This window comes from Solanum verrucosum, unplaced genomic scaffold (genome assembly GCF_900185275.1).
Source record: "Solanum verrucosum unplaced genomic scaffold, falcon-dt-bn FXZP01000064.1, whole genome shotgun sequence".
Lineage (NCBI taxonomy): Eukaryota > Viridiplantae > Streptophyta > Magnoliopsida > Solanales > Solanaceae > Solanum > Solanum verrucosum.
Window position 1 is genome coordinate 1,009,595 of NW_026020144.1, and position 21,598 is coordinate 1,031,192.

General features: G+C 34.0%; 3 protein-coding genes across 4 annotated transcripts; all 3 read right to left on the reverse strand.

Annotated features, from left to right (window-relative positions):
• Positions 1–372: 372 nt before the first annotated feature.
• On the reverse strand, positions 373–4,561 carry LOC125827697 (GDSL esterase/lipase EXL3-like). The gene is made up of 5 exons (XM_049507016.1): positions 4,192–4,561; positions 2,715–2,845; positions 2,257–2,487; positions 1,518–1,773; positions 373–755 (listed from the first exon to the last, which is right to left on the reverse strand). Exons 1-5 carry the CDS (start codon positions 4,448–4,450, stop codon positions 565–567), a joined length of 1,068 nt encoding a protein of 355 aa, XP_049362973.1. The 5' UTR covers positions 4,451–4,561; the 3' UTR covers positions 373–564.
• A 2,704-nt stretch (positions 4,562–7,265) lies between these two features.
• Positions 7,266–16,202, reverse strand: LOC125827658 (protein FREE1). Of its 2 annotated transcripts, XM_049506973.1 has the most exons (10): positions 15,208–16,202; positions 14,018–14,104; positions 13,374–13,505; positions 10,892–11,023; positions 10,036–10,101; positions 9,130–9,240; positions 8,650–8,742; positions 7,853–7,886; positions 7,683–7,750; positions 7,266–7,579 (listed from the first exon to the last, which is right to left on the reverse strand). In XM_049506973.1, the coding sequence occupies exons 1-10, from the start codon at positions 16,096–16,098 to the stop codon at positions 7,502–7,504; spliced, it is 1,692 nt and encodes a 563-aa protein (XP_049362930.1). In that variant the 5' UTR covers positions 16,099–16,202; the 3' UTR covers positions 7,266–7,501. The 2 variants fall into 2 exon arrangements, with proteins under 2 accessions (XP_049362930.1, XP_049362929.1); XM_049506972.1 differs by having other exon boundaries at positions 7,683–7,886.
• A 545-nt stretch (positions 16,203–16,747) lies between these two features.
• LOC125827699 (uncharacterized) lies at positions 16,748–21,136 on the reverse strand. Its single transcript, XM_049507025.1, has 6 exons — positions 20,598–21,136; positions 19,073–19,207; positions 18,668–18,746; positions 18,377–18,471; positions 17,308–17,475; positions 16,748–17,206 (listed from the first exon to the last, which is right to left on the reverse strand). The coding sequence occupies exons 1-6, from the start codon at positions 20,929–20,931 to the stop codon at positions 17,046–17,048; spliced, it is 972 nt and encodes a 323-aa protein (XP_049362982.1). The 5' UTR covers positions 20,932–21,136; the 3' UTR covers positions 16,748–17,045.
• Positions 21,137–21,598: the final 462 nt, after the last annotated feature.

The window sequence follows — 21,598 nt, forward strand, 5'->3', positions numbered from 1 at the left end:
AAGGTTGAACGAGATATGCTTGATTCATTTTTTATCAGTTATAGAGAAGGTAATAAATTGCTAATGCTAAATAAAATCCCCTTCCAACTATCGTTTATCTTTCCCCTCTAACAAAATGAGAGGATAACAAAAATGGTCCTTTTATGTATATGACATATTTGATCTCTTAAATATATTTTTGAATAATTTTTGTCGTTTGTTAAATTTACCAAAAAATTATCACTTTTAGTTTACATCAAACAAACTCTAACTATTAGATTTAACATAAACTCCGAAAAAGTAAAATTAGTAATTAAGGACATTGCTATTAACAATTTTTAAAATAATAAATTTCCAACATAAACAGTTGAATATACATAAATGAACTATCAATGACATAAACTTGAATTTAGTGTCTTATTACATGAAGTAAAACTTTATAAATATTGGATTAAAAAGAAAGCACAGGAAGGATGGATTAATTGAACACTCTTTTTTTTGGACTTTTTTACCCAAATTTAACAAACTAGGTGAATATACATCTTGATTGGAGTAATTTTTTTTATTTTTTTTATCACTCTTCATCTAGAAGAATTTGTTAACATATTTATTGAGGACCTGATCAACAAGAACTTTGTAACCTTTTTCAGTTGGATGATAACTATCCCAAAACAAATATTTTGTATCATCTTCACATGTTCCACTAAATTTATTGCATAATACTGTCACCTCTATTTTTCCTGTGCCACAACACCCTTTATCAACTTCTTCAAATCCTACAACAAAATCATAACAACAAATTGATCAAACAACAAATAAGAAATAAAGATTAAAAAGGAGAAGCACAAGTAGTCTCAAAAATCAAATTATCTCATGAAAATATGACTTGTCGAACTCATTCTCCTTTAAAAGTTGGCCTATTAGGTATCCCAAAATTATCCTACGAAAAATCTGGTCAAAATATTTTGGGAAACCTATCATTATGTACAGTTAGAACAAACTTATTTACCAATATGACCAAAATATACAAAACATATACACTGTATACATGAATATATTTTTTGTATATTGTATAGTATATGTTTATTTGTACTTAAATATACAAAATATGTATTTGTTGACTGTTTTGTTAATTAGACCATTCAAAGGAATTGAATTGTAATTATACTACAAAATTTTAAAATATGTTTCTTTTGTTTGATATGTTATATATAGTCATCATAAAGGGAAAAAAAAATACTATATTCATAAATAAATTATAAGAAAACAAACAAATAAATTATAACTCAATATGACCCATTGTTTATTAGTCATACTGGTCCAACACATTTTAACCCAAATAAATTTTCGACGGATCAATAAATCACCCTCTTTTTCTTTTTACTCAAATCATCTTGATCTGTTCAAATTCAACCCAATCTGCCTATCTGACATCCCTAGAATATATAAGTAGAGGTGTCAAACAGGTGAATTAGGTTGGATTTGAGCAGATCAAAGTAGATTGAGTTATTAATAAATGAGGGATTAGTGTATATTACCATATTTTTGAGGGTTGACAATGAGATCAAGAAGAGGATTATAGATATCTAAGAACACAAGCTTGGACTGGGCCAACTTTTTGGATAATGAATCAATTTCAGAAGAGAATTTTGTGTTGGCCAATTGGGCTGCTTCATTGTATTCTTCTGAACACACTCTATGTGGCCCACCAGCTAGCGTTCTTTGTGCTGGCAAACATCCTATTGGTGGAACTCCAAATATCCCAATTTTTCTTGCTCCTAAATTGTACAATTCCTTCAAGAAAACAAAAAAAATTAATCAACTAAAAAGTAATATGTAAATTGGAAATAAATAACTATATGTTTCCTCTTCATATATTGAGATTTTTTCAGAGACTCAAGTCTATGACACGTATTGTTTGCTTTTTAATTCAACAGGCCTCACATATTTATCTGTTACGCCATTATTGAGCTCAAATATTAGGTACTATTATGAACATTTGTTATTTCTTATAAAGCTCTTTACTTTCCTCTTACTTCGATATGAAATTCCCCTAAACTATTCTGTGCACCTTTCTTCAGAAGTTTGTCAGTCTAGAAACTAGCTTTCAGTCCTTCTCTATCACTTCATTATCAGCCCGCTCTCCATTATGAACATCGCATACAAATCAGACAATACGTGTCATGGACATGAATCGTGACAACTTCCAAGGGACTTGTAACCAAATTGAAAATAAAACAAAATTTTAGAAAAATAGCAAGCATAAGGTATACTAACTTGGACAAATTCAGAAGCTTTGGCCACCATGAGATCAGTATATGAGTTAACATCCTTCTTTAATCGAACTCCAGCAGTGAAATATGTATTTGCAAGATCATCACTACCAGCAACCACCAAAAATAGGCTATTTTTAAAAATATCATTGGCTTCTTCTTCCCCAACTAGCCCTTCTAGCTTCCCAATATATTCTTTGAACTGATTTAATTGTGTTGATAGAGGTATAGCTGACTGATTAACATAAACAAAAATGAAAAAGGAACAAAGCTTAGTGTATTTTTCAATTCTCTTTGTGTGACAAAAATGGTTACTGTAGTAAACATGACTATATTTTTAATATGTTGCAAGAAATGGCTATTTTCTAAACTTTATAGTCACACAAATATTATGTTATATTGAAAATCTTCAAATAAATTTATTAAAATTCGAGTAAATCAAATAGAATCACATAAAATTACCACGATGGTAGCTGTAAGAGGGTCATATCCACAACCACCAGATGCAAAGCTTACTCCGGTTTTGAGATCTTCAATTTTCAAATTTGGATCTAAGTAAGCTGGCACAAAATCTTTTATCCCCAATTCTTCAGCTGAAATGGTTAAATTTGCAATTTGTGTTATTTTTATCACAACCTGATTTTTTAATTTTTTTTAATAATATAATAAAGAATTTTCCTTGCATTAATAATTACATTCACTTGACAAGGTGACATCAAAGAATATATTGAGATTGTTTTGTCACAATTTGATTTTAATTTGTCTCATTTGCACTTATGGCCACAATGTAACCAACACATCTATTTTCCAAAACAAAGTAGAAGAGAAAAAGATATATTTTATTTCTGTGAGGTATAAATGCTTAAACCTAACTACTAAGTACAGTTGTAACTAACAAGTTAGTTGCATGCAGTTGAATAGTGTATATTAATAAATAGTAAGGTCACGAGAATTTTCATTCTATGATAGAAATTTTTTCGAATTCAATGGCGGAGTTAAGATTTTCTTTTATGAATAATGTAATTTTTCAGAAAATGGAATTTTAATTAATGATATGCTTTTATGTATTAATATGTACAATTTTTGTATATTCTATATCCCTGATCCCTCGATCGGTTAGTATATTGAGAATTAACTATATAATGTAAAAAACTTTTTTTAAATCTTATGCAACGAATTTACTTGATGAAAATCCAAATGATTGTACGAACAAGGAAAAAAATTAGAAGAATTAAAACTTTTGGCTGATCCGGCTCTTCTGAAAAGGTATAACAATAATAACATATTCAATGTAATCTCACAAGTGATAGACAACATTCCTCCTATCTTATGAAAATAGAAAAAATGTTTTTGATAAACTCTCGACTTAAGTAAAACATATCAAAATCGATAAAATTTATAATATACAATAACAAAGAAGTCAATAAAATAATACAATAATTGAGACGGAAAGGGAACATAATAATAACTCTACCTATCCTACCCTATAAACTCCGGCTGGAAAGAAGTCACTAAAGCCATGATGCTAATTAAGAGCCATGCAAATTCCTATTAAGTTTAACAACTTTATTAATTAGCGTTAAATAATACTTCATTCGTCTTAATTTGTCTGTCCGATTTTGATTTGACACAAAATTCAAGAAAGTAAAGAAGACTTTGAAAACTTATGATTTTACATCAAAGATATGTAAAAAACCAAAATATCTTTTAATCTTATGATCTTAAACATATCAAGAAGAAAATTGAAAATTAAAGAATTGTGAAAAATGAAAAGAGACATTTTCTTAAAACATAATAAAAAGAAACGTAATACAAACAGATAGAACCAAGAGAGTAATACATATAATTTTATCTACCATGTACAAGGTTAATTAGGTTATCTACCATATATATGTAAGACTAGTAACTCTCGATATAACAGTAAAAACAAGACGTTTACCTATGAAGTCCGGCGGCGTCTTGCCGTTGCTGAATCTTCCGGTGGGCATTCCACCGTTAAAGTCTTTACCATAAGGTGGAAAATCACACTTTACTATAGTTGCTACATAATTATTACTTCCTTGATCAACTATTGAATCTCCAAATGCAAATACTGCTTTTACTACCATGTTTTTTGGTAATTGCACTTTCCCTTCACAATAATTTATAAATAGTAACAAAAAAGAAATGAAGAATATAACCATGATATTATGAAACATTATATTATATTGTGTTGCTGAAATTGATTCAGACACTTTCTTTTTTCAATAATAACAACAAAGAGAACTTTTGAGGTTTTGGAAAAAGCTTTGAAATGTTGGATTTGAGTATGATTAAGTTGGGTTACGTTTTTTCTTATTTATAGAGGCTAACAAAGTATACTACTTCCACTACATCAAAAATAAAAATGATCATTAGCGGGAATTAAGAATTAATTGCCGCTAAATATGTATTTTTAGCGGCAATTAGCACTCTTTGTATATGTCTCTAAAGCCTTTAGCGACATTGGTTCTAATGACACTTAATTAATGCCGGTAAAGACTTTAGCACTCTTTATTAATGTCAATATTTATTGCCGCTAAAAGTTATTTTTATTGTACTGTTCCTTCGTTTTAAATTACTCGACTCATATTGATCTGATATATCTTTTAAGAAATCTTTAATTAAGGGTAGTATGAAAAAAATAAACCAGAACTTTCTTGATTTGCTAAAAAATGGACAACTGAAATGAAACATATATTTTCAGTATAGGGATCTGACCAAGTAAAATAAAACAAAGGATATATATATATATACAAAATATACTAAAGTAAATTCACAATTTAAATTTAACAGAAATAATTTTTAATCTCAAAATAAGACACATTAGTTGTCATAATATATTGGATAATATTTTATGCATTGTGAAGATTTAGAGTAAGCTAATGGTGATTAATTATTAATGATAAGATTTTAACTTTTGGTAGAGGATATTATTATTAAATATTGCAAGAGATGCATTAGTGTCTTGTTAATGGCTTATTGTTGGACCCCTAACAATTTTTTATTTTCCAGTCTGACACATTCGTGATTAGACAGGTGGAAAGTCTTATAACAAGAAAAAGTTTACTTTTGTTGCGTTTAATCATAAATTTTAAAAAATTATCTTTAAATAAATATGTATTGATTAGATTTTGAAATTTTGATTTTCAAATTCTTATAAACTTGCTTATAATAGTTTTTGGGACTTCTACTTACAAAACTTTAAAAAAAAATTACAAGTAAATGCATATCCAAACACAATTTCAAAAACTCAAATTTCAAATTTTCAAGTTTCAAACTTTAAAATATATAACCAAACAGAAGCTCAAACGGTGAACACGTAAATAAGCCAATAATGCGCACCTACTTGTTAATGCAATTAGTACATGTGTTATTGAGGAGAAAATTTTCTTTCTATCAGCAATATTTTTTTGAATTTAAATTATATATATTGACAATATATAGATATTTATTTTATTATTGTTTTTGCATTTTAATCGACTATATAGCAAGTCGCTTGCCATTTTCACATTGAGCTCGTGTTCGTCTTGAATATCTAATTTTTTCATTTTAATTAGAAATATGATCTTGTTATTTAGTATTTTAAGCAAAAAATTAAAATAAGGCTGTTCATTCGAACAAGAAAGATTAAGAAAAAATGAAAAAATTATAGAGGGGCCTAGAATTGTTGTGAATTGATTGTAACAACAGTGTTTTTGTTATCAACACATTATTAATTACGAAATCACCATATTTTATTTATATCCATACACTAAATTCTTCTCTTAGTAAAATAAATAAATAATCTTTTAATAGTAATTATTAATACGAAGATAGAAATCCTTCCAAATTATGACATCCTACCATTTGATTCATACATTAATAATGGTAGCTAGAGTTAGTTAGTGTGACATTTACACGAAATATGCTATTAATATTAATATTAATACTTAATTAAGCAACAATTCAGATACTGTTGTATGAAAATTATCTAGTAATATACTATAATCTAAGCAATTCAAGCAAAATAAAGTAAATGAAAATTTCAAATGAGTATATGTTTTGTCTGTGTCATATATGGACCACTTTATTTAATGTGTGTGTAATTTCACTTTGTAATTTATAAGATATTTATAAGTCTATACTCAAATTAAAGGTCTTTATATTTCTATCAATATTTTAAAATTGTCTTCCATATTTCTTGCAATAATGAACAATAATGTATGTGTGCACATTTTTGTGATAGCTGTCATTTGACAAAATAGTTAAATTAAATGTTGTTAAGAAAATATGTCTTAATCGAATTAGCTATTTGTTGAACCATCTTCATTTATGTGGCTTGCCAAAGAGGTCTAATATTCAAGTTTAAAATGTGATTTGACAATGCAATAATGCCAAGTACACAACTCATTTTCCTTCAATTTCCTAACCAATTATTAGTCCTTTGGAAAAAGGGGAATGAAGTTTCGTACGCTGGACGAAATAAATGAGAATATCTATAGTTATTTTAACTTTTTGTATGAAATAATTAGAATACTCAAATGGCGTATTTGATAAAAGTCGTATATGTAACTTGAACTGGGAAGGAGACCGAGACCTTTCATGTCTTTTGAATCTACCCTACTATATGAAGTGAAGAAGTCAAAATACATGGTTTTAACCCTTATAAAACGAAAACTGATTCTTGAGTAAACACTAGAACTAATTTCCTATACTCAACACTTTGATCAAATCAAGTCTCTGCAATTTCAAAATCTCCGACTTGTTCTCCCCGCCCGGGGAAGCTAAAATTTTAGTAGATAAGAATCCCGTAAAAACTTCTTTCGAGTAATAGGCCAGACTGGGTTTCTCAAGAACAATAGCTAAAGGACCTGATACTACCAGCGATTTGTACCTATCATCTTTCTTGTTTATCCTTCTGTTTTTCACATCTTATAATTCCACTGGAACCTCAAAATAAAAGGGAAAGAGAAGAGGGCAAGGGTTGAAGAAATCAAATTAATTTAAACTTAGTTAATGGAATCAAATTCACTTAAATTTTCTCCATGTAAAGAAAAAAAAGTGTTAGATTTCTTCCTGCTAATACAAATCAAATAAGCAAATTGTCTTGCCAGGAAACAAACGGATACCAACCAAAGGCGCGTCACAAACGGTTCGAATATTAACAGATGCACAAAAAAATGTATGAGAACACACAAAACCAGAAAAGAGTTTACAGTCCTTCCTTCCATTGACGAAAAACATCAAAATCAGTGCGAACTAACGAGAAATGGATTCTGGCAAACCCCACATTCTATAGTCTCGGAACCTGAGCTCGGAACTTGAACCTGCAGTTCAAGTATTGTAGAAGAAGAAGTTAATATAAAATGTGAATAGTGGTCTTAAGCTCTTCAAGATTTCAAATAGCCAAGGAAGGCTAAGATTATTAACCTGCAAATGTACTGTACAAGTAGGGCAAGCAACCTCTTTCATCCTCCCCGAACGATCTTGTCTGGAGCCTGAAACCGGAAAAACTTCATGAACTAGCAGACAAACTATGTTATGAATTAGCTCATTATCAAATACTAAGCATATATGTATTTCAGTAGATAAACACTTACCAGATGATCCTTTTCGGTTTCTCTCCATCTCCTCCTGAGAATAACAAGCAGATTTAAACATCAACTTAGTTCAGCGATGCGATAAGAACAATGAAAGCATTTTGTAAAGGAATACTATAATCACTTTCCACCCAGAATGAACTAGCAGATGCAAGAATCAAAACTAGAACGGTATAACTACATAATACACGAAAAAGCATTACCAAGGCATAGTGCCCATCATACAGATGGAATTTTTAATTAGATGTGATACTTTATTTTTGTTCAATTTCTGTTGATGAAACCCTTAATATGTTTTTAAAGCTTATGAATAAAAATCTGAAAGGTCGCCAGAGTAATTAATACTAGCTCCGTTTCAATTTGTTTGTCTGGTTTTGACTTGGCACGAAGTTTAAGAAAACTAAGAAGACTTTCGAATCTTGTACTCTTAAACTAAAGATACGTACAATGTATCAAAATGCACTTTAATCTTTTGGTCTTAAACATGCCGTGTGGAAAGTTAGAATTAAAGAGTTTCTAGAAAAGGAAAAAGACATTCTTTTTTAAACGGACTAAGAAGGAAAGTAAGACGAATGAATTGAGATGGAGGGAGTATATAACCTCTTTATGCAAAAACAAAACTGACAAAAAGTTAGTTTTTGGTTTTTCCTTTCCTTTCCTTCTTTTTTTGCCTTTTGGTTTCTAAATTACAAAGAGCACTCATATATGTGCAAAAGTGAGTGGAATATGTGGGCAGGGTCTGCTTCTGCAGCTTTCAAAAAAGCACGAAGTGATGGAAAATTCAAATAATAAACCACCTGAAGCTTCTTGGCAAGGTCTTCATGACTTTGCAATCCAGTTGATCTATTGACAGTTTCCTTCGCGCTGCTTAGCCGACGAGAAACCTCAGCCTGGAGAAAAGCCATGAGATGTAGTTAACAAAATGAAACCATGATATATTTGGCAAAGTAGCAATTTTAGTGCACCTATAACCATGAATTACCACATGAGAAAAAGTCAGTACTATTAAAAAAATATCAAAAAGGAAGTAGGAACTAAGTTTTATGAAATCGTTTTTAAACCCAAAAGAGAACTTATTTAGAAAAGGGAGCCAGAACAAAATGTCAAAAACAGAATTGGGCCCCTTCCCGCGTATACACCTTTATTTATATTCTTTCTATTTTTGAATTACCAATGGAGAATCTTTCTAAAAAACTTTTCGTGATTTGTGGCCTTAAGAGAATCAGGAGATGAACAAAAAGCAGTCATAGAAGGTGCAGATGGTAGTTAATTCATACCGTACATCGGTCACAAACTCTAACAACTGGTGCATTCTCATCAGCTGTCAGTGCAGTTCTTCCCTGAGTGCATTTGTCACAGAAAATATCTCCACAATTCCGACAGTGATGCTGAGAACAAAATCTAAATGTCATTCCTCTAGTCTTTTTTAAGTTTCCTAAACTTTAAAAAATAATGCAAAACATAAAGCAATGCACAACGTGAAATGCATAAACAATTTTTTGGAAAAGTCAAATTTCTATTACTAAACATCAAGTATAAACAAGTTCTCTTTCCATATTTTGTTTCTTCTTTTCCTATTTTGGAACATGTTCTTTTTTCCTTTTCAGACAAGTAGTTGGGGAGAGAGATTAAGCAACCAAATATCAGGATAACTTATATTTGCTAACGGTCAAAAGAGGAAAGAGTAGCAAAAGGGAAGGAGATATTAATTACATAGTTTTATCACAAAACGAAGGAAGAGGGGTAAGGGCCACTCCTCCACATCTGCAATTTCACCTTTGTTAAGTTGTCGAAAGTAGGAAATAATTTCTGAACAAGAATAAGTACTCCCTCTGTTTCAAAAAGAATGTCTCTTTCCCTTTTTGGCAACTCTTTAATCCTAACGTTCCACATGGCATGTTTAAGACCACATGATTAAAGGGCATTTTGGTGCACTCTACATATCTTACTAAGACCACAAGATTCAAAAGTCTTTTTTACCTTTTTTAAACACAGTGTCAAGTCAAAAGCAAACAAAAAATTGAAACGGATGGAGTATTTCTTTTACTTCTCTCATCTTTAGAAAACAAGTAATAACACATAACTCTCATTAGGGAAGTAAATTAAAAAGTCTACTCCCCTCCAACTTTGAATGAAACATAGTGCAAAGAAGAAGAATTAATATATGTAACGACAAGACATACCCTGCGCACGAAGGCATTGAAGGCTGATCCACAAGCTGTGCACTTGGAAACTGCTTCATCAGGAACCTGACAAAATGGTACTGAGTTAATGAAAATTAATGGTTCTACTAAAACATGAAAAACTTCCCAGCACCTCAATAACATTTAGGTAGATTATTTCTCTAAGCGGCATATGTATGCCAGCACATGACTCATTAAACCTCGATTCAGCTGGTGACAAAAATACTGGAGCAGAAATTAGCATAAAAAATTATTATGAACTGAACGGCGCAATCCTTTTGTTTCTCTCCAATATTTATGGCAAGTAATAAACCAAGGACTAAAACCTTTTCTTTTGGCAACTTATGAACATCATTTAACAGATTTTCTTTTAGCAGTATATGAATTACAGAAGAACATTACAATTACCAAAAACAAACTTCAGGCAAATTTGAAGTGCAGCAGACATGAGTTCCAATCACTATACACTTCAAGCTGCATCTATACGTGATTCAATTTGAAGATGTTTTAGATTGATAAGCTTGTGACCGGAGGAAAACGAATAAGAACGCTTATAAAAATTAAAGAATAAGATGAAATCAAGTCCGCTCGGCAATATTGAAGAAATTGGAGAGGAAATACAGCTCAATCAGCATAACCAAGTGAAGAGACTCGAAGATCAGCCAAAAGGCTGTCTAAGTGAGAAAGTAAGTAAATACGGAGAGAATAGAAACAAAATTAGATGAGATAAAATTGACAAGAAAGAACCACTCTTTTAAAAAAAATAAAATTGTTGAACGAGAAAGTATAGTCGTAGCTAATCATTATATCATGTAAAAATGAGGCGTGTGAAAACAAATAAAACAAAACATGTTACCCAGTGATCTTTCTCCTCATTGACGGTCTTCACTATATTAATCCAATCAGCAAGACCTTTCTTCTTCTCAGTAGGCTGTTCAGCCACCTTTGGAGATTCAGAAGACCCGATTCTTCCACCCATCTCCTTGAACTGCTTGAAGGAAAAGAAAAGTTATTTTCAAGAAGTTCACATATATTGTGTTGGTCTCTCTCTGTGTACTAATGCAAACACCAGCAGAACCAGAAACTTATACAAGGGGATTTAAAAAAATTACTAGCATGCCTTATTTGGGATCTAAATGTCTGATCTAAAGCAAATTTTGAACCCCTCTACCACTAAGACCTTATGTCAAAGGAATTCAACAGTTAATATATAACAACAACAAAAAAATCTTTTCCCCTATTTGCACAGTATAATTTCCAACAAAAGGGATCTGGTTGAACTCCCTTGCTTGTTACTAGTTCCTCCCCTGAATGCATATACTGTTTGATGTGAAATCCTTCTCTATCTTCAGGCAGTATATGTATGTGTTCATGTGTGTGCACACACTCGCTTTCACATAAAGTAGCTCCTGCACGGAACATTGACAAGCCGCTGGCAAGCAGGTAGACAAGCAATTTGGATGGTGGAAAGGAAGTGGCAACAAAAGATACAGTACCTTTTAGCCTTTTCAGTTAATATGAGAAAGGAACATTATAACTTTTGAATGAGTAGAGAAAACATTGTCTTGAGTCAAGAGTCTAGCTTGTATATTTGTATTTTTGGTGTAGAAAAGAGAAACCATTTTATATTAAATGGATGACAAGATCTTTGGGAAGCCCTAACAAATGCCTAAAGACATGATGGAACTTATATAGTAATGCTACCTTGGTGTGACATCAATGGAAGACATTCGGCCTATGAAAAGGAAAAAAACCAATCTCGTGTTCACAAAACACTGACGAGAACCTTTTGAAGCAACTATAGATTTTAACTCAGAGAAACTTCTAGGACGAAATAGATGGTTTCATGCAAAATACTAGGCTGCAGGAGAATGGCATGAGAGATGAAGATGTCATGTTACACATAAAATTAATACATGATGGAAAATAAAAAAGTGCTACTGGATATGTGGTAGAAAGATGGCCCTGGAAACTGCTTTGGAAGGTGAAATGTCCATTGAAAGTTTCATGTTTTGTTTGGCTACTAATCAAGAAGGCATGTCTCACTCATGAGGTCCTACAGGAAAGAGGCATGCAAATCTGCTCAAGGTGCTTTATGTGTGAATAGGAAGCTGAAGTGAACAACCATCTATTCATACACTGCCAATTAGCTACCAGTTTGTGGATTATGTTTTTATGCATTTTGGGGGTTAGTTGGGTGATGCCAAAGACTACATTGGAGCTTCTGAACAGTTGACTAGGAGTTGGAAGCAGAGGTAAAAAGGAAGAATGGTGGAAGCTCATCCCATCATGTATCTGGTGGTCCATCTGGAAGAAAAGAAACAGTAGGTGCTTTGAAGGACAGAAAACTACTTGTCAGAGGATTAAAACAAACTGTATTAGTCTTCTATTTTTTTGGTGTAAACAAGATTTGGTGGGGGAGGTGGTAGAAGTAGTAGAGTTCTTAGGAAACTTGTAATCTGATAAACTGTATGGGGTGGGCCCATCACACTATGGGATGCAAGTTTCCAATTCATCATTTCTTGGATCATGAATTTTTTCTATGAATACAAAGTTACTCTTTTCTCAAAAAAAAGGATACCTACCTAAATGGACAAATTCTACAAAACAATTATCAGACCAGCAATGGTATATCATATTGAATGTTGGACCTCCAAAATACAACTATTACCTTCTTAAAAAAACAAACCAATATATCCCCAGATAGATGAGGGTCACAGAGATGTGGATGTCAAGATGGATGTGCAGTCATACAAGATTAAACAAGATAACAAATGATCACATTTGAAAAAAGGTGCAAGTAGCACACATATTAAATGAGAAAGTCTCTTGAGATGGCTTGGTCATATCCTACATAGACCTCCAAACGCACTGGTCTGTAGGTGTGAAATCATGCTGAAAATGTTGAAAGGCTACAGGGTAGATCTAAAATCACATGGAAGGAAATTCTCTCTAATGACTTACAATATCTTGGAATCCATACAGACCTAGCAAGAAATGAGACATAAGGGAAGAAAAGATAAATACATGCAACACCAGTAAGTTTATTAAATTTTTGTCATGTTACCATGTTTACTTTACGTTCAATATTTCCTAGGAGTCTATTAGTCATGTTAGAGATTTATACATCAGTAGAGAACTTCTAGAGCTTCTTATTTTTATGTAATATAATGTCGGACTAAGATGAGCTTAAATGGCTACGTGCAGTGAGAGTTCATGCAATTGATCCTAACTTGCTTGGGACTGAGGGGTGGTTGTTGTAAACATCAATTACTAAATTATTGAAGATAAAACAAATTTAGATCCCAAATGCAAAAAAATGGAAAGACAAATTTGACCTGTACAACTGCAGCCGTGACTGTATCTAATAGGGAACTGGTTGTGTAACTGTTTGACTGCAGTCTGATACGCCTTGGTTCTATATCCACTGCACTTTTTGACCAGAAGGCAAAGGTAGATGAATCCGCCGCCTAAACAAGACAAATAGGACCAGTTCATTGATGCTCTGCAAAAGTTTGAAGAGCTGGAGAAAATCCAGATCTTGGGGGCAAGGAAAGGACAAAATCCAATGTGCATTAATGAAGTTGAGGGTATATATTATTCAGGTTCTCAATGTACCGCCAGAATCTTGAATTAAAATCCTGCTATTGAGGCTCAAATATACGACCCCTGTTGGTATGGACAAAACTATCATGCAGCTGTCATGCATTCTGTTAAAAGACAGTCGAAGCTGAAAACCCCAAAAATACTTCTAAAACAAGATTCTAACTGCACATTGAGCATGTAGCAATTTATGCCCTCATCCTAGCATTACCAGTAAACAATGTTGCAAAGCCAACAATGTCAACCTTCAAGTTTCAGCCCATTAAAATTATATCATAAAAAGAGTAAACTCTTTCATAGTCATATCAGGAAGGTAAAATAATAAAATTGTGTTATCATCATACATGGTTGGACGTGGAGAAAAAGAACAAACACTTACCTCAAGTCTAGTTACCGTGTCAAGAGGATAAATTCTTAACATCCGGCTAGTGCTTGGGTCCAACATGCGGATTCCATCCAAGCCAATCTGGAATGCACCACAAGCAGGACTCAAAGTTAAAATGCTGCTATATGCTTGATCAATGAAGAGATAGAGATGCATAATACACCAAGACATGAAGCCTATTAACAGCACAACACAGGTACATACCAAAAAGGGAAGCATTCATCTTGTTGAAGCACAAAACATAACTAGAAGATTTTACCAAAAGGATATTATATAATACTGTGTATCTTAATGGCTCAAAAATACACGCAGCATATAAAAACTTCATTAGGCTAAGTGGACACTGCATCCTGATGAGAAGTCTGTACCACTTACAGATCATGGCAGGGTTTCAATGAAGATGACACATCGAGAATCAAGAATTGAGACACAAAAATGTTAGATCATGGTATGATCCAATGTAACGGTGCTACAATCTCAGATATAACAAAGCACATGCTAATTTGGAAATTTCTTAGCAAGATGCTAAGTACCATAATACCAAATCATGAACTGAAATTGGTCAAGACAGAAATCATCAAAATAAACAGAGGAGCATCAGGTAAGGCATGAAACTGGAATATGCAGATGCCTTTTGAATGGGGAAGAATGTTTTCCAGGGAACATTTCCTGTAGAATATGTTTTATATGAGAAAACCACGTTCAGGATCATTTTGGTTGGATACCAAATTAGTGGGAAAAGACATTGGAGTGGTATTATAAAGTTTTTGTTCATAAATGTTTTCAAGAACATCTAAATGTTGATTGAAATAAGTGATATGGAGTCCGAGTTCAAGAAACTTGTAAAGGAAACTGACTTCCGCCCATAAGCTATGGTAGTTGTTTGCCTTTATGGTGGAACATGTTTTTCATTTTCTTTTTGATAGGTTAAATGTAATTTCCAATTGTCCATAATCCTAAGAAATCAAACACACTGAAAAATGATTTCTTTTAGGAAAACATATCCTAGAAAAGCATACTTCTTCATACCAAAACCCCCTGAGTTGAAATTTATCAACTGCAACTAACTACTATTAAGTTTCCAGTTCTATATTAAGATGCTTCATGAATGTAACTAACCAAAAACTTCCGCAAAAGTAATGACAATCATCAATGACATCCAAAGTCAGTACTAAGAGACCCACCTGGCAAAGAACATCTTGGGTACTCTGTCCACCACTTTCAGCTAGTAACTTCACCCTAAACTTCTGCACACCACTTCTCGCATCCTGCTGCGTATCAACCTTGGGAATTGCCTTGACGATCTTCGCAGTTGGAGCTGATGAACGTTCTTTCGGAGAATTATACCCAATTGGCCTCCCAAAATCATCAAAACTAGACGACCAAGTCGAAGACTTTGAACCAGTCCCTCGTGCCCCATAAGGCTCTACTTTACTACCCTGATAAGCAAACACTCCATCACCATAACCATCATTACCATATCCACTTTCAGCTCGTTTCCCATAAGTATCTTGCCCAAATTCACCTCTCCGCGAACCATAATTCCCATATTTATCCACAGGTTCATCAAAATACTGTCCACTTTGATCAAACTTCACAGTATTATCATAATTCGGAGTTGAATAAACTGGAGGATACGAAGAATTCGGAGTGGGACTGTGATTGTAACTAGGAGCAGCCTGGGGATGATCGTAAGGAGGATAATAAGATTGTTGAGGCTGAGAATGAACTGGGTTTTGATAAGCTCCGTGGGATTCAAACGAGGGAAACGGAGAGGAGTGCTGAGGCTGTTGCAACGCCGGAACCGGAACCTGCGCTGGTGGTGGAGGATTGTAGGTTTGTAACGGAGGTGCTGGAGCAGTGGAGGGTAAATCGGGATTTTGGGTATATTGATTGGGGTAAGAAGAGGGATAAGATGAGTAATCTGAAGGCGGAGTGTAAGTGGCGGCGAACGGCGGAGCAGAAGCGTATGCCGGTGGTGAAGGGGTGGGGTTTGGGATCGGAGCCGGCGAGATTTGGCCGGAATTAGGGTAATTGTAGTAGGGATTGGAGGTTGTGTAATCGCCTTGTTGCATTTTTTGATTCGGGAAATACAGAGAGCTTTGAGTTTTTGTTTTTCTCTCTTCTGATCGGTGATCTTTGCTTCGTATGATTGAAGAGAAGACAGAAAAGCAGTTGTGCTTGACGGGTATTTTTTGGGCCGGACTTTTTTTGGGCTTTTATTTTCCTCAAATATTACTAAAATTACATCAATCATATTAAGAACTATTTACTACTATATAGTAATCCTATTCTTTTCCAAATTGCAAAAAATCTCTTAAAATTATAGGATCTCGAATACAGGTCACACATTGCAAATGATAGTATTACTTAATGAGAGGAAATGTCTGAAAGGATATAGAGATGTATCCAAGAGGAGAGCAGTTAAATTCCTTCAAGTTCATGTTACTTTCTACCAGAACAACTGCACAAGTACAAACTAACTCTACCGATCAAACCTTAAATCATAGAAGAGGACACAAGTCTATCAGCACATCTTAAATGTTTTGGGTAAACAAAACTATCGAAATATTCTTAATTATAGCTCAACTTCTGCATATGAGAGGAAAAGTATAGAAGTAGAACGGACGAATATCAAATCCCAGTAACGAAAACATAGAAATTAATATGATCGTTAGGAAAAGAAAGGTCCACATCTTGTGGAAGGACAAATCAGTAGTAAAATTAGCACATGAAAGTGACGAGTTTACACCATTGGCGAAAAAATGGTGTAAACTGCCAGTTGTCTCAGCACACCTCAAATACAACTTATATCCAAAAGAATAAGTCAATGTAGAATGGAAACAAGCTCACATCCAAATTTATTTTGTATCTAACTACCAAAACTTTGTGAAAGTGCACTCCTTTATATATTTAATAATTTGTCACTAGCTTGGAAGTAATATTCTTTCTCAGAACTGTAATGAACTAGTGTCAAAAACTGATCCTGAATGTGATTTGCCCATTGACCAATGGTCGTCACTTAAGCTTGAATTCTAGCAGACACGCCTACTTCACTTTCCATCCGAGAGTACCAATCACCAATACGTGTGTTCTCCACCATGTCTCTACCAGATTTCAGATAGCGAATGGGTCTCAAAACGCCATATACAGCAAGATCTGCTAAGTTTGGTTTAGAACCACCTGTTAAGATTGAAAATCAGTCAAGGGTCACACATATGACAAGGATTTGATGCAAAAACTATCAATTAAATCGATTTTGAGACAGAGAAGTTGGAACAGACCAAGAAAATCTCGGCCCTTGAGAGCCTCAACCCATGTTTCTGCAGCATCATACAGGGCTGCACGCTCATCTGTAATATTATATTTCTTCTTCAATTTCTTCGAAACAAAATACATGGCTGCAGCTCCAGCATATTTGGCAGTTATTCTCTCCGTAAAGCTGAAATTACCTGTCCTTAGTATAAAATAAGATCAGACTTGAGCTAGAGGTAAATTAAGGAAAACATTGCTCTAAAAGGCACCCAGGCTTTAACTAATATGAAGGTAGACAAAACAGAACAAGACTTGCAATCAGGCTATGTTGAATAGAGATCAAAAGGAAGCCGACAAAAACTCAACCATTTATTAGCTGCTAGTATGTAGACACTGAAAAAATAAATATGAGAATTCTAGGCAATCAAGTAAAGAACTCTCTAAACTATCTGTAGAAGGACTGAGAATAAGTTCCACGCTTTCTCGTATCCACTACAATTTAGGTACTATACGTTATCAAGCCTAACTTAAATAATACATAAGAAAAACACAGGGAGCAAGGAAGAAAACAATGAACAAGACAAATTCAACTAAACAGAACAGCCACGACTAGTAACACACTGAGCAAGTAACATTTGCTTTTGGTCAAATTTATAGAGGACATAACCTTGGATACAAATCATGATACAGTAGCATTCTATTTCACATGTTTTCATCTTGAATTCTTCAGACCAAATTTAAAATGCAAAATGTAAGACAATGGATGTAATCACACTGTTCAAGTTGTAACAGAAGAATAGTTACTATCGGACAACATCAAGTCTAGCAAGGAAGCAGCAAAGTATCACCTACATCAACTACACTTGTTTACCCCAACTTAATTAACTGAATACTTATAAGATGGATAAAACACCGAAAAGAGACAACATTTTTTCTGGACTAATTAAAGACTCACATGCATCAAAACTTTACTGCAAAAGGTAGGATTAAAGAAAGCTAGACATTTTGATTCAAAGCCATTAGTATGAAAGAAGAAAAGCACCATATTAAATTATCTTCCCAGAATATTGACAAGAGGTCACTACAATCAAACCTTACCATGACTAGTGATGTAATCGAACGATTCAAGAGCTTCTGAGGTATTTCGGTATATGTTAGGTGATAACATGTGCACCAAGTGATCATCCACCCACCTGCATTTGCAAGAATCATGATCTTTAGATAAGACCCAAGTACCTAACAAAGAGCAAAAAGTTTCATTTGAAGAAAGGCTAATTTCCTACGTCAGTTACTGACTTGATTACTTAATTCACAAATATCATTTATCTCAAGAGGAAAACGCTATGGCAAAGTCATAAAACAATCATAAATGGAAGAAGAAGTGCATACTTGCGCCATTTGCTCTCTTCATCGGCATCAAAGGTAGAATCACCAGAACGAACCTTCTCATATAATTTATCAATAATATCTATAATCCACAGAAAAGTGCAAAAGAAAAGTATTTAGAAGTAACTATAATAGAGACAAGTACGAATAAGATGTTATATAATCCATTCTATCCATCTTAAATGCAGATATAGTTGTCTTATTTTACTAACACTCCAAATGAATAGGATTTCAATTAATTTTACCAACAGTCAAGATGCATCTTGTAATTAGTTGTGTAAAAAAACTAAAGCATAGCATCTTATCATCAATACGTTTACAGCTATCATACAGTGACAATGCAATCAACAGCAAATTTACTCAAAAAATTGAAGCATTCCAGGAAATCGGAAAATATATAGCAAGTACCTGATGAGTTCACCATCTGTTCACCATCAACCAACACAACAGGCACTTTCTTATAATCAGACCACTTGAGTTCTTTTTTGCTGATGGGATTGACCTCAATGATCTTGTATGGTAAGTCATAGTAGTCGAGGAATGCTGAAAAGAAGAAGTTCCAGAGTGAAGGACTATGGTGCATACCAGCTAATAATAATTAATAAGGGGCAGAAAAAAAGAAGGGATCACAGTTTTGGAATCATAAACGTTAACAAGCAGGCAATATGACTACTCAGAGATAAAATTGTCAAAAAAAGTCAATACACCTTCAGAAAACATTCTGTATCAAGAAATCAAAAGTAGTTAGGCAACTGTAAATTCCAACCAAGAATATGAGTATACACTAAATAGTTTACTGAGATGAAGCATACTGTAGAGAGAGAGAGTAACTTGCTAGTGGGAATTAAAGATGCTAGATATATTGTTTAGGAAGATTCTAGGAATCTTGTTACCATAGAATTACTATCTTATTGTGTCAACCCTGAGGGGTAGCTCAGCTGGTAAAGGCCTGGGACAAAGTCCTTCAGGTCGCCGGTTCGAGCCCCAGCAGGGCCACTGGAGGCATTACAAACCGGCCGCGTCTCCAGGGCCCCGTGGAACTAACCGTGGTGGACCCGCCTTGAAACAGCGGGACCCGGTGGGTACAGCTAGTCGGGTTCGCAAAGCGACGCCCGGAAACCACGGTAAAAAAAAAAAAAAAAAACTATCTTATTGTGTCAAGTATCGTACATAGGTGGGGATGGGATCACTTGGTCTACTTATGGACAATCCTCCGCTCATGAGCTAGTTTGGGATTGAGTTAGGGTAAGGGTTCATTTCTTTATCATGTTATCAAAGCAGGACTATCCCAATTTATTGTTTCCAATGTTCAGCCCTCCGTCCTATATTGGCCATGCTCCAGATGTCCAGTCCTAGGTGTAGGTGTGCGGCGTGTTGAGTATCCCACATTGGTGGGGATATGATCACTTGGTCTCCCATCATGAGCTAGCTTTTGAGGTTGTTTTAGGTCCAAAGTCTATTCTTAATCATATTGTCAATGAACCATCTCCAACTATTGACAGATCACAAATGAATTCAATAAGCTATGTGCACTAGGGTGAATACGGGATCAAGTATGAGAGGAATAGTTCTAAATTCAATTCTCCATTTGAAAAAAAGAAGTTCTTAAGCCAAAACTAGATTCTCTTTTAGCCAAAACTATAAGAGAAAAAAGGAAGTAAAGCTCTTGTTTTGCAGAGTAGTTAAAATACAAATCCTATGAGGTTCCAAAGAAATTTCCCAGTCACTTGCTCTCTTTTTCATCTTGAATTTTTTCTCCGTTATTACCGCAATCCTTGCAGCTACGTGCTAATAAATCTATAGGCTACCAGGACAAAAATAACTAGCTATCGTTATACTGTTGAGCTAAGACATTTCTAAATCACGCACATCAGCACAAATAAGTACAAAATAAACCAAACGGACAAGAAAGAAATAGCTAAAAAGTGAATACCTTTAACCTTGTTACAGAAAGGACAAGCTTCATACTGATAAAGGACAAGATCTTTTGGGCGTAATTCCGGTGGCACTGCTTCTTTAGCGTGGACTTCCTCGGTCAACGTGGTAGCCGCCACCGAGAAAAGCATTGTTCCAGCAACAGCATGAGCTGCGGTTCTAGCAGATAGATCCGTGAGCAAATTGTTGAATAACCAGTTAGACCTGGCAGATGACTTGTTGCTGCTCGTGCTAAACTGAGCCGCCGTAGACATCCTATGCTGCGGCACCTCCACGGCGGCTGCACTGTCCACTGCCCGGTATAAGGCGGCGATTCTACTGACTCTCCTCATTCCGGCGATCCACTTTCCTCTTCCGAAAATCTCTGGAAAATGTAAACTTTTATTCTATGGGCCTTTGTGGCGATTTGTAAACAACTCAATTTTGGGTTTAGTGAGGGTTTCAAAGTTTGCCACGTCAGCAGTTTAAATTGGGGCCCATAGCCGTCGGTTCGGGAAAAATCTCGGCCCAACTTGCTGGACAACTAATCATCCCATGAAAAAAAAGGAGGGAAAAATGAAAGGAAAAGGAGGGAACCGGGGAAGGAGGTTTTTTTTTTATATATTTTATTACTACTATTATTCAATTGTCACATTAAAGTTTAATTAATTCAGATTCACACATAGCAAAATTTACTTTTATTAAGGATAAAAGAATTTCAATCATCTAATCATAATTCATACTGATATAATTTTTTAATGTTTACTTAATTTGTTGCATATACCAATGTATCGATTGTATACCAAACATATGTTACACATTTTAATATATTGAGCTGTTTTTTTTTAGCTAAATCAAATTAAATCGATTAAGCTTACAATAATTATAATTCTTTTTCATAATTATATGTCTGAATCAACTTTCGCACACCTTAATTAATTTTACATTCCACCTCCCCACTTGCAATAAATACTAGATTACTACGTCCAACAAAACTGGAATAGAAAAGAAGAAGAACCA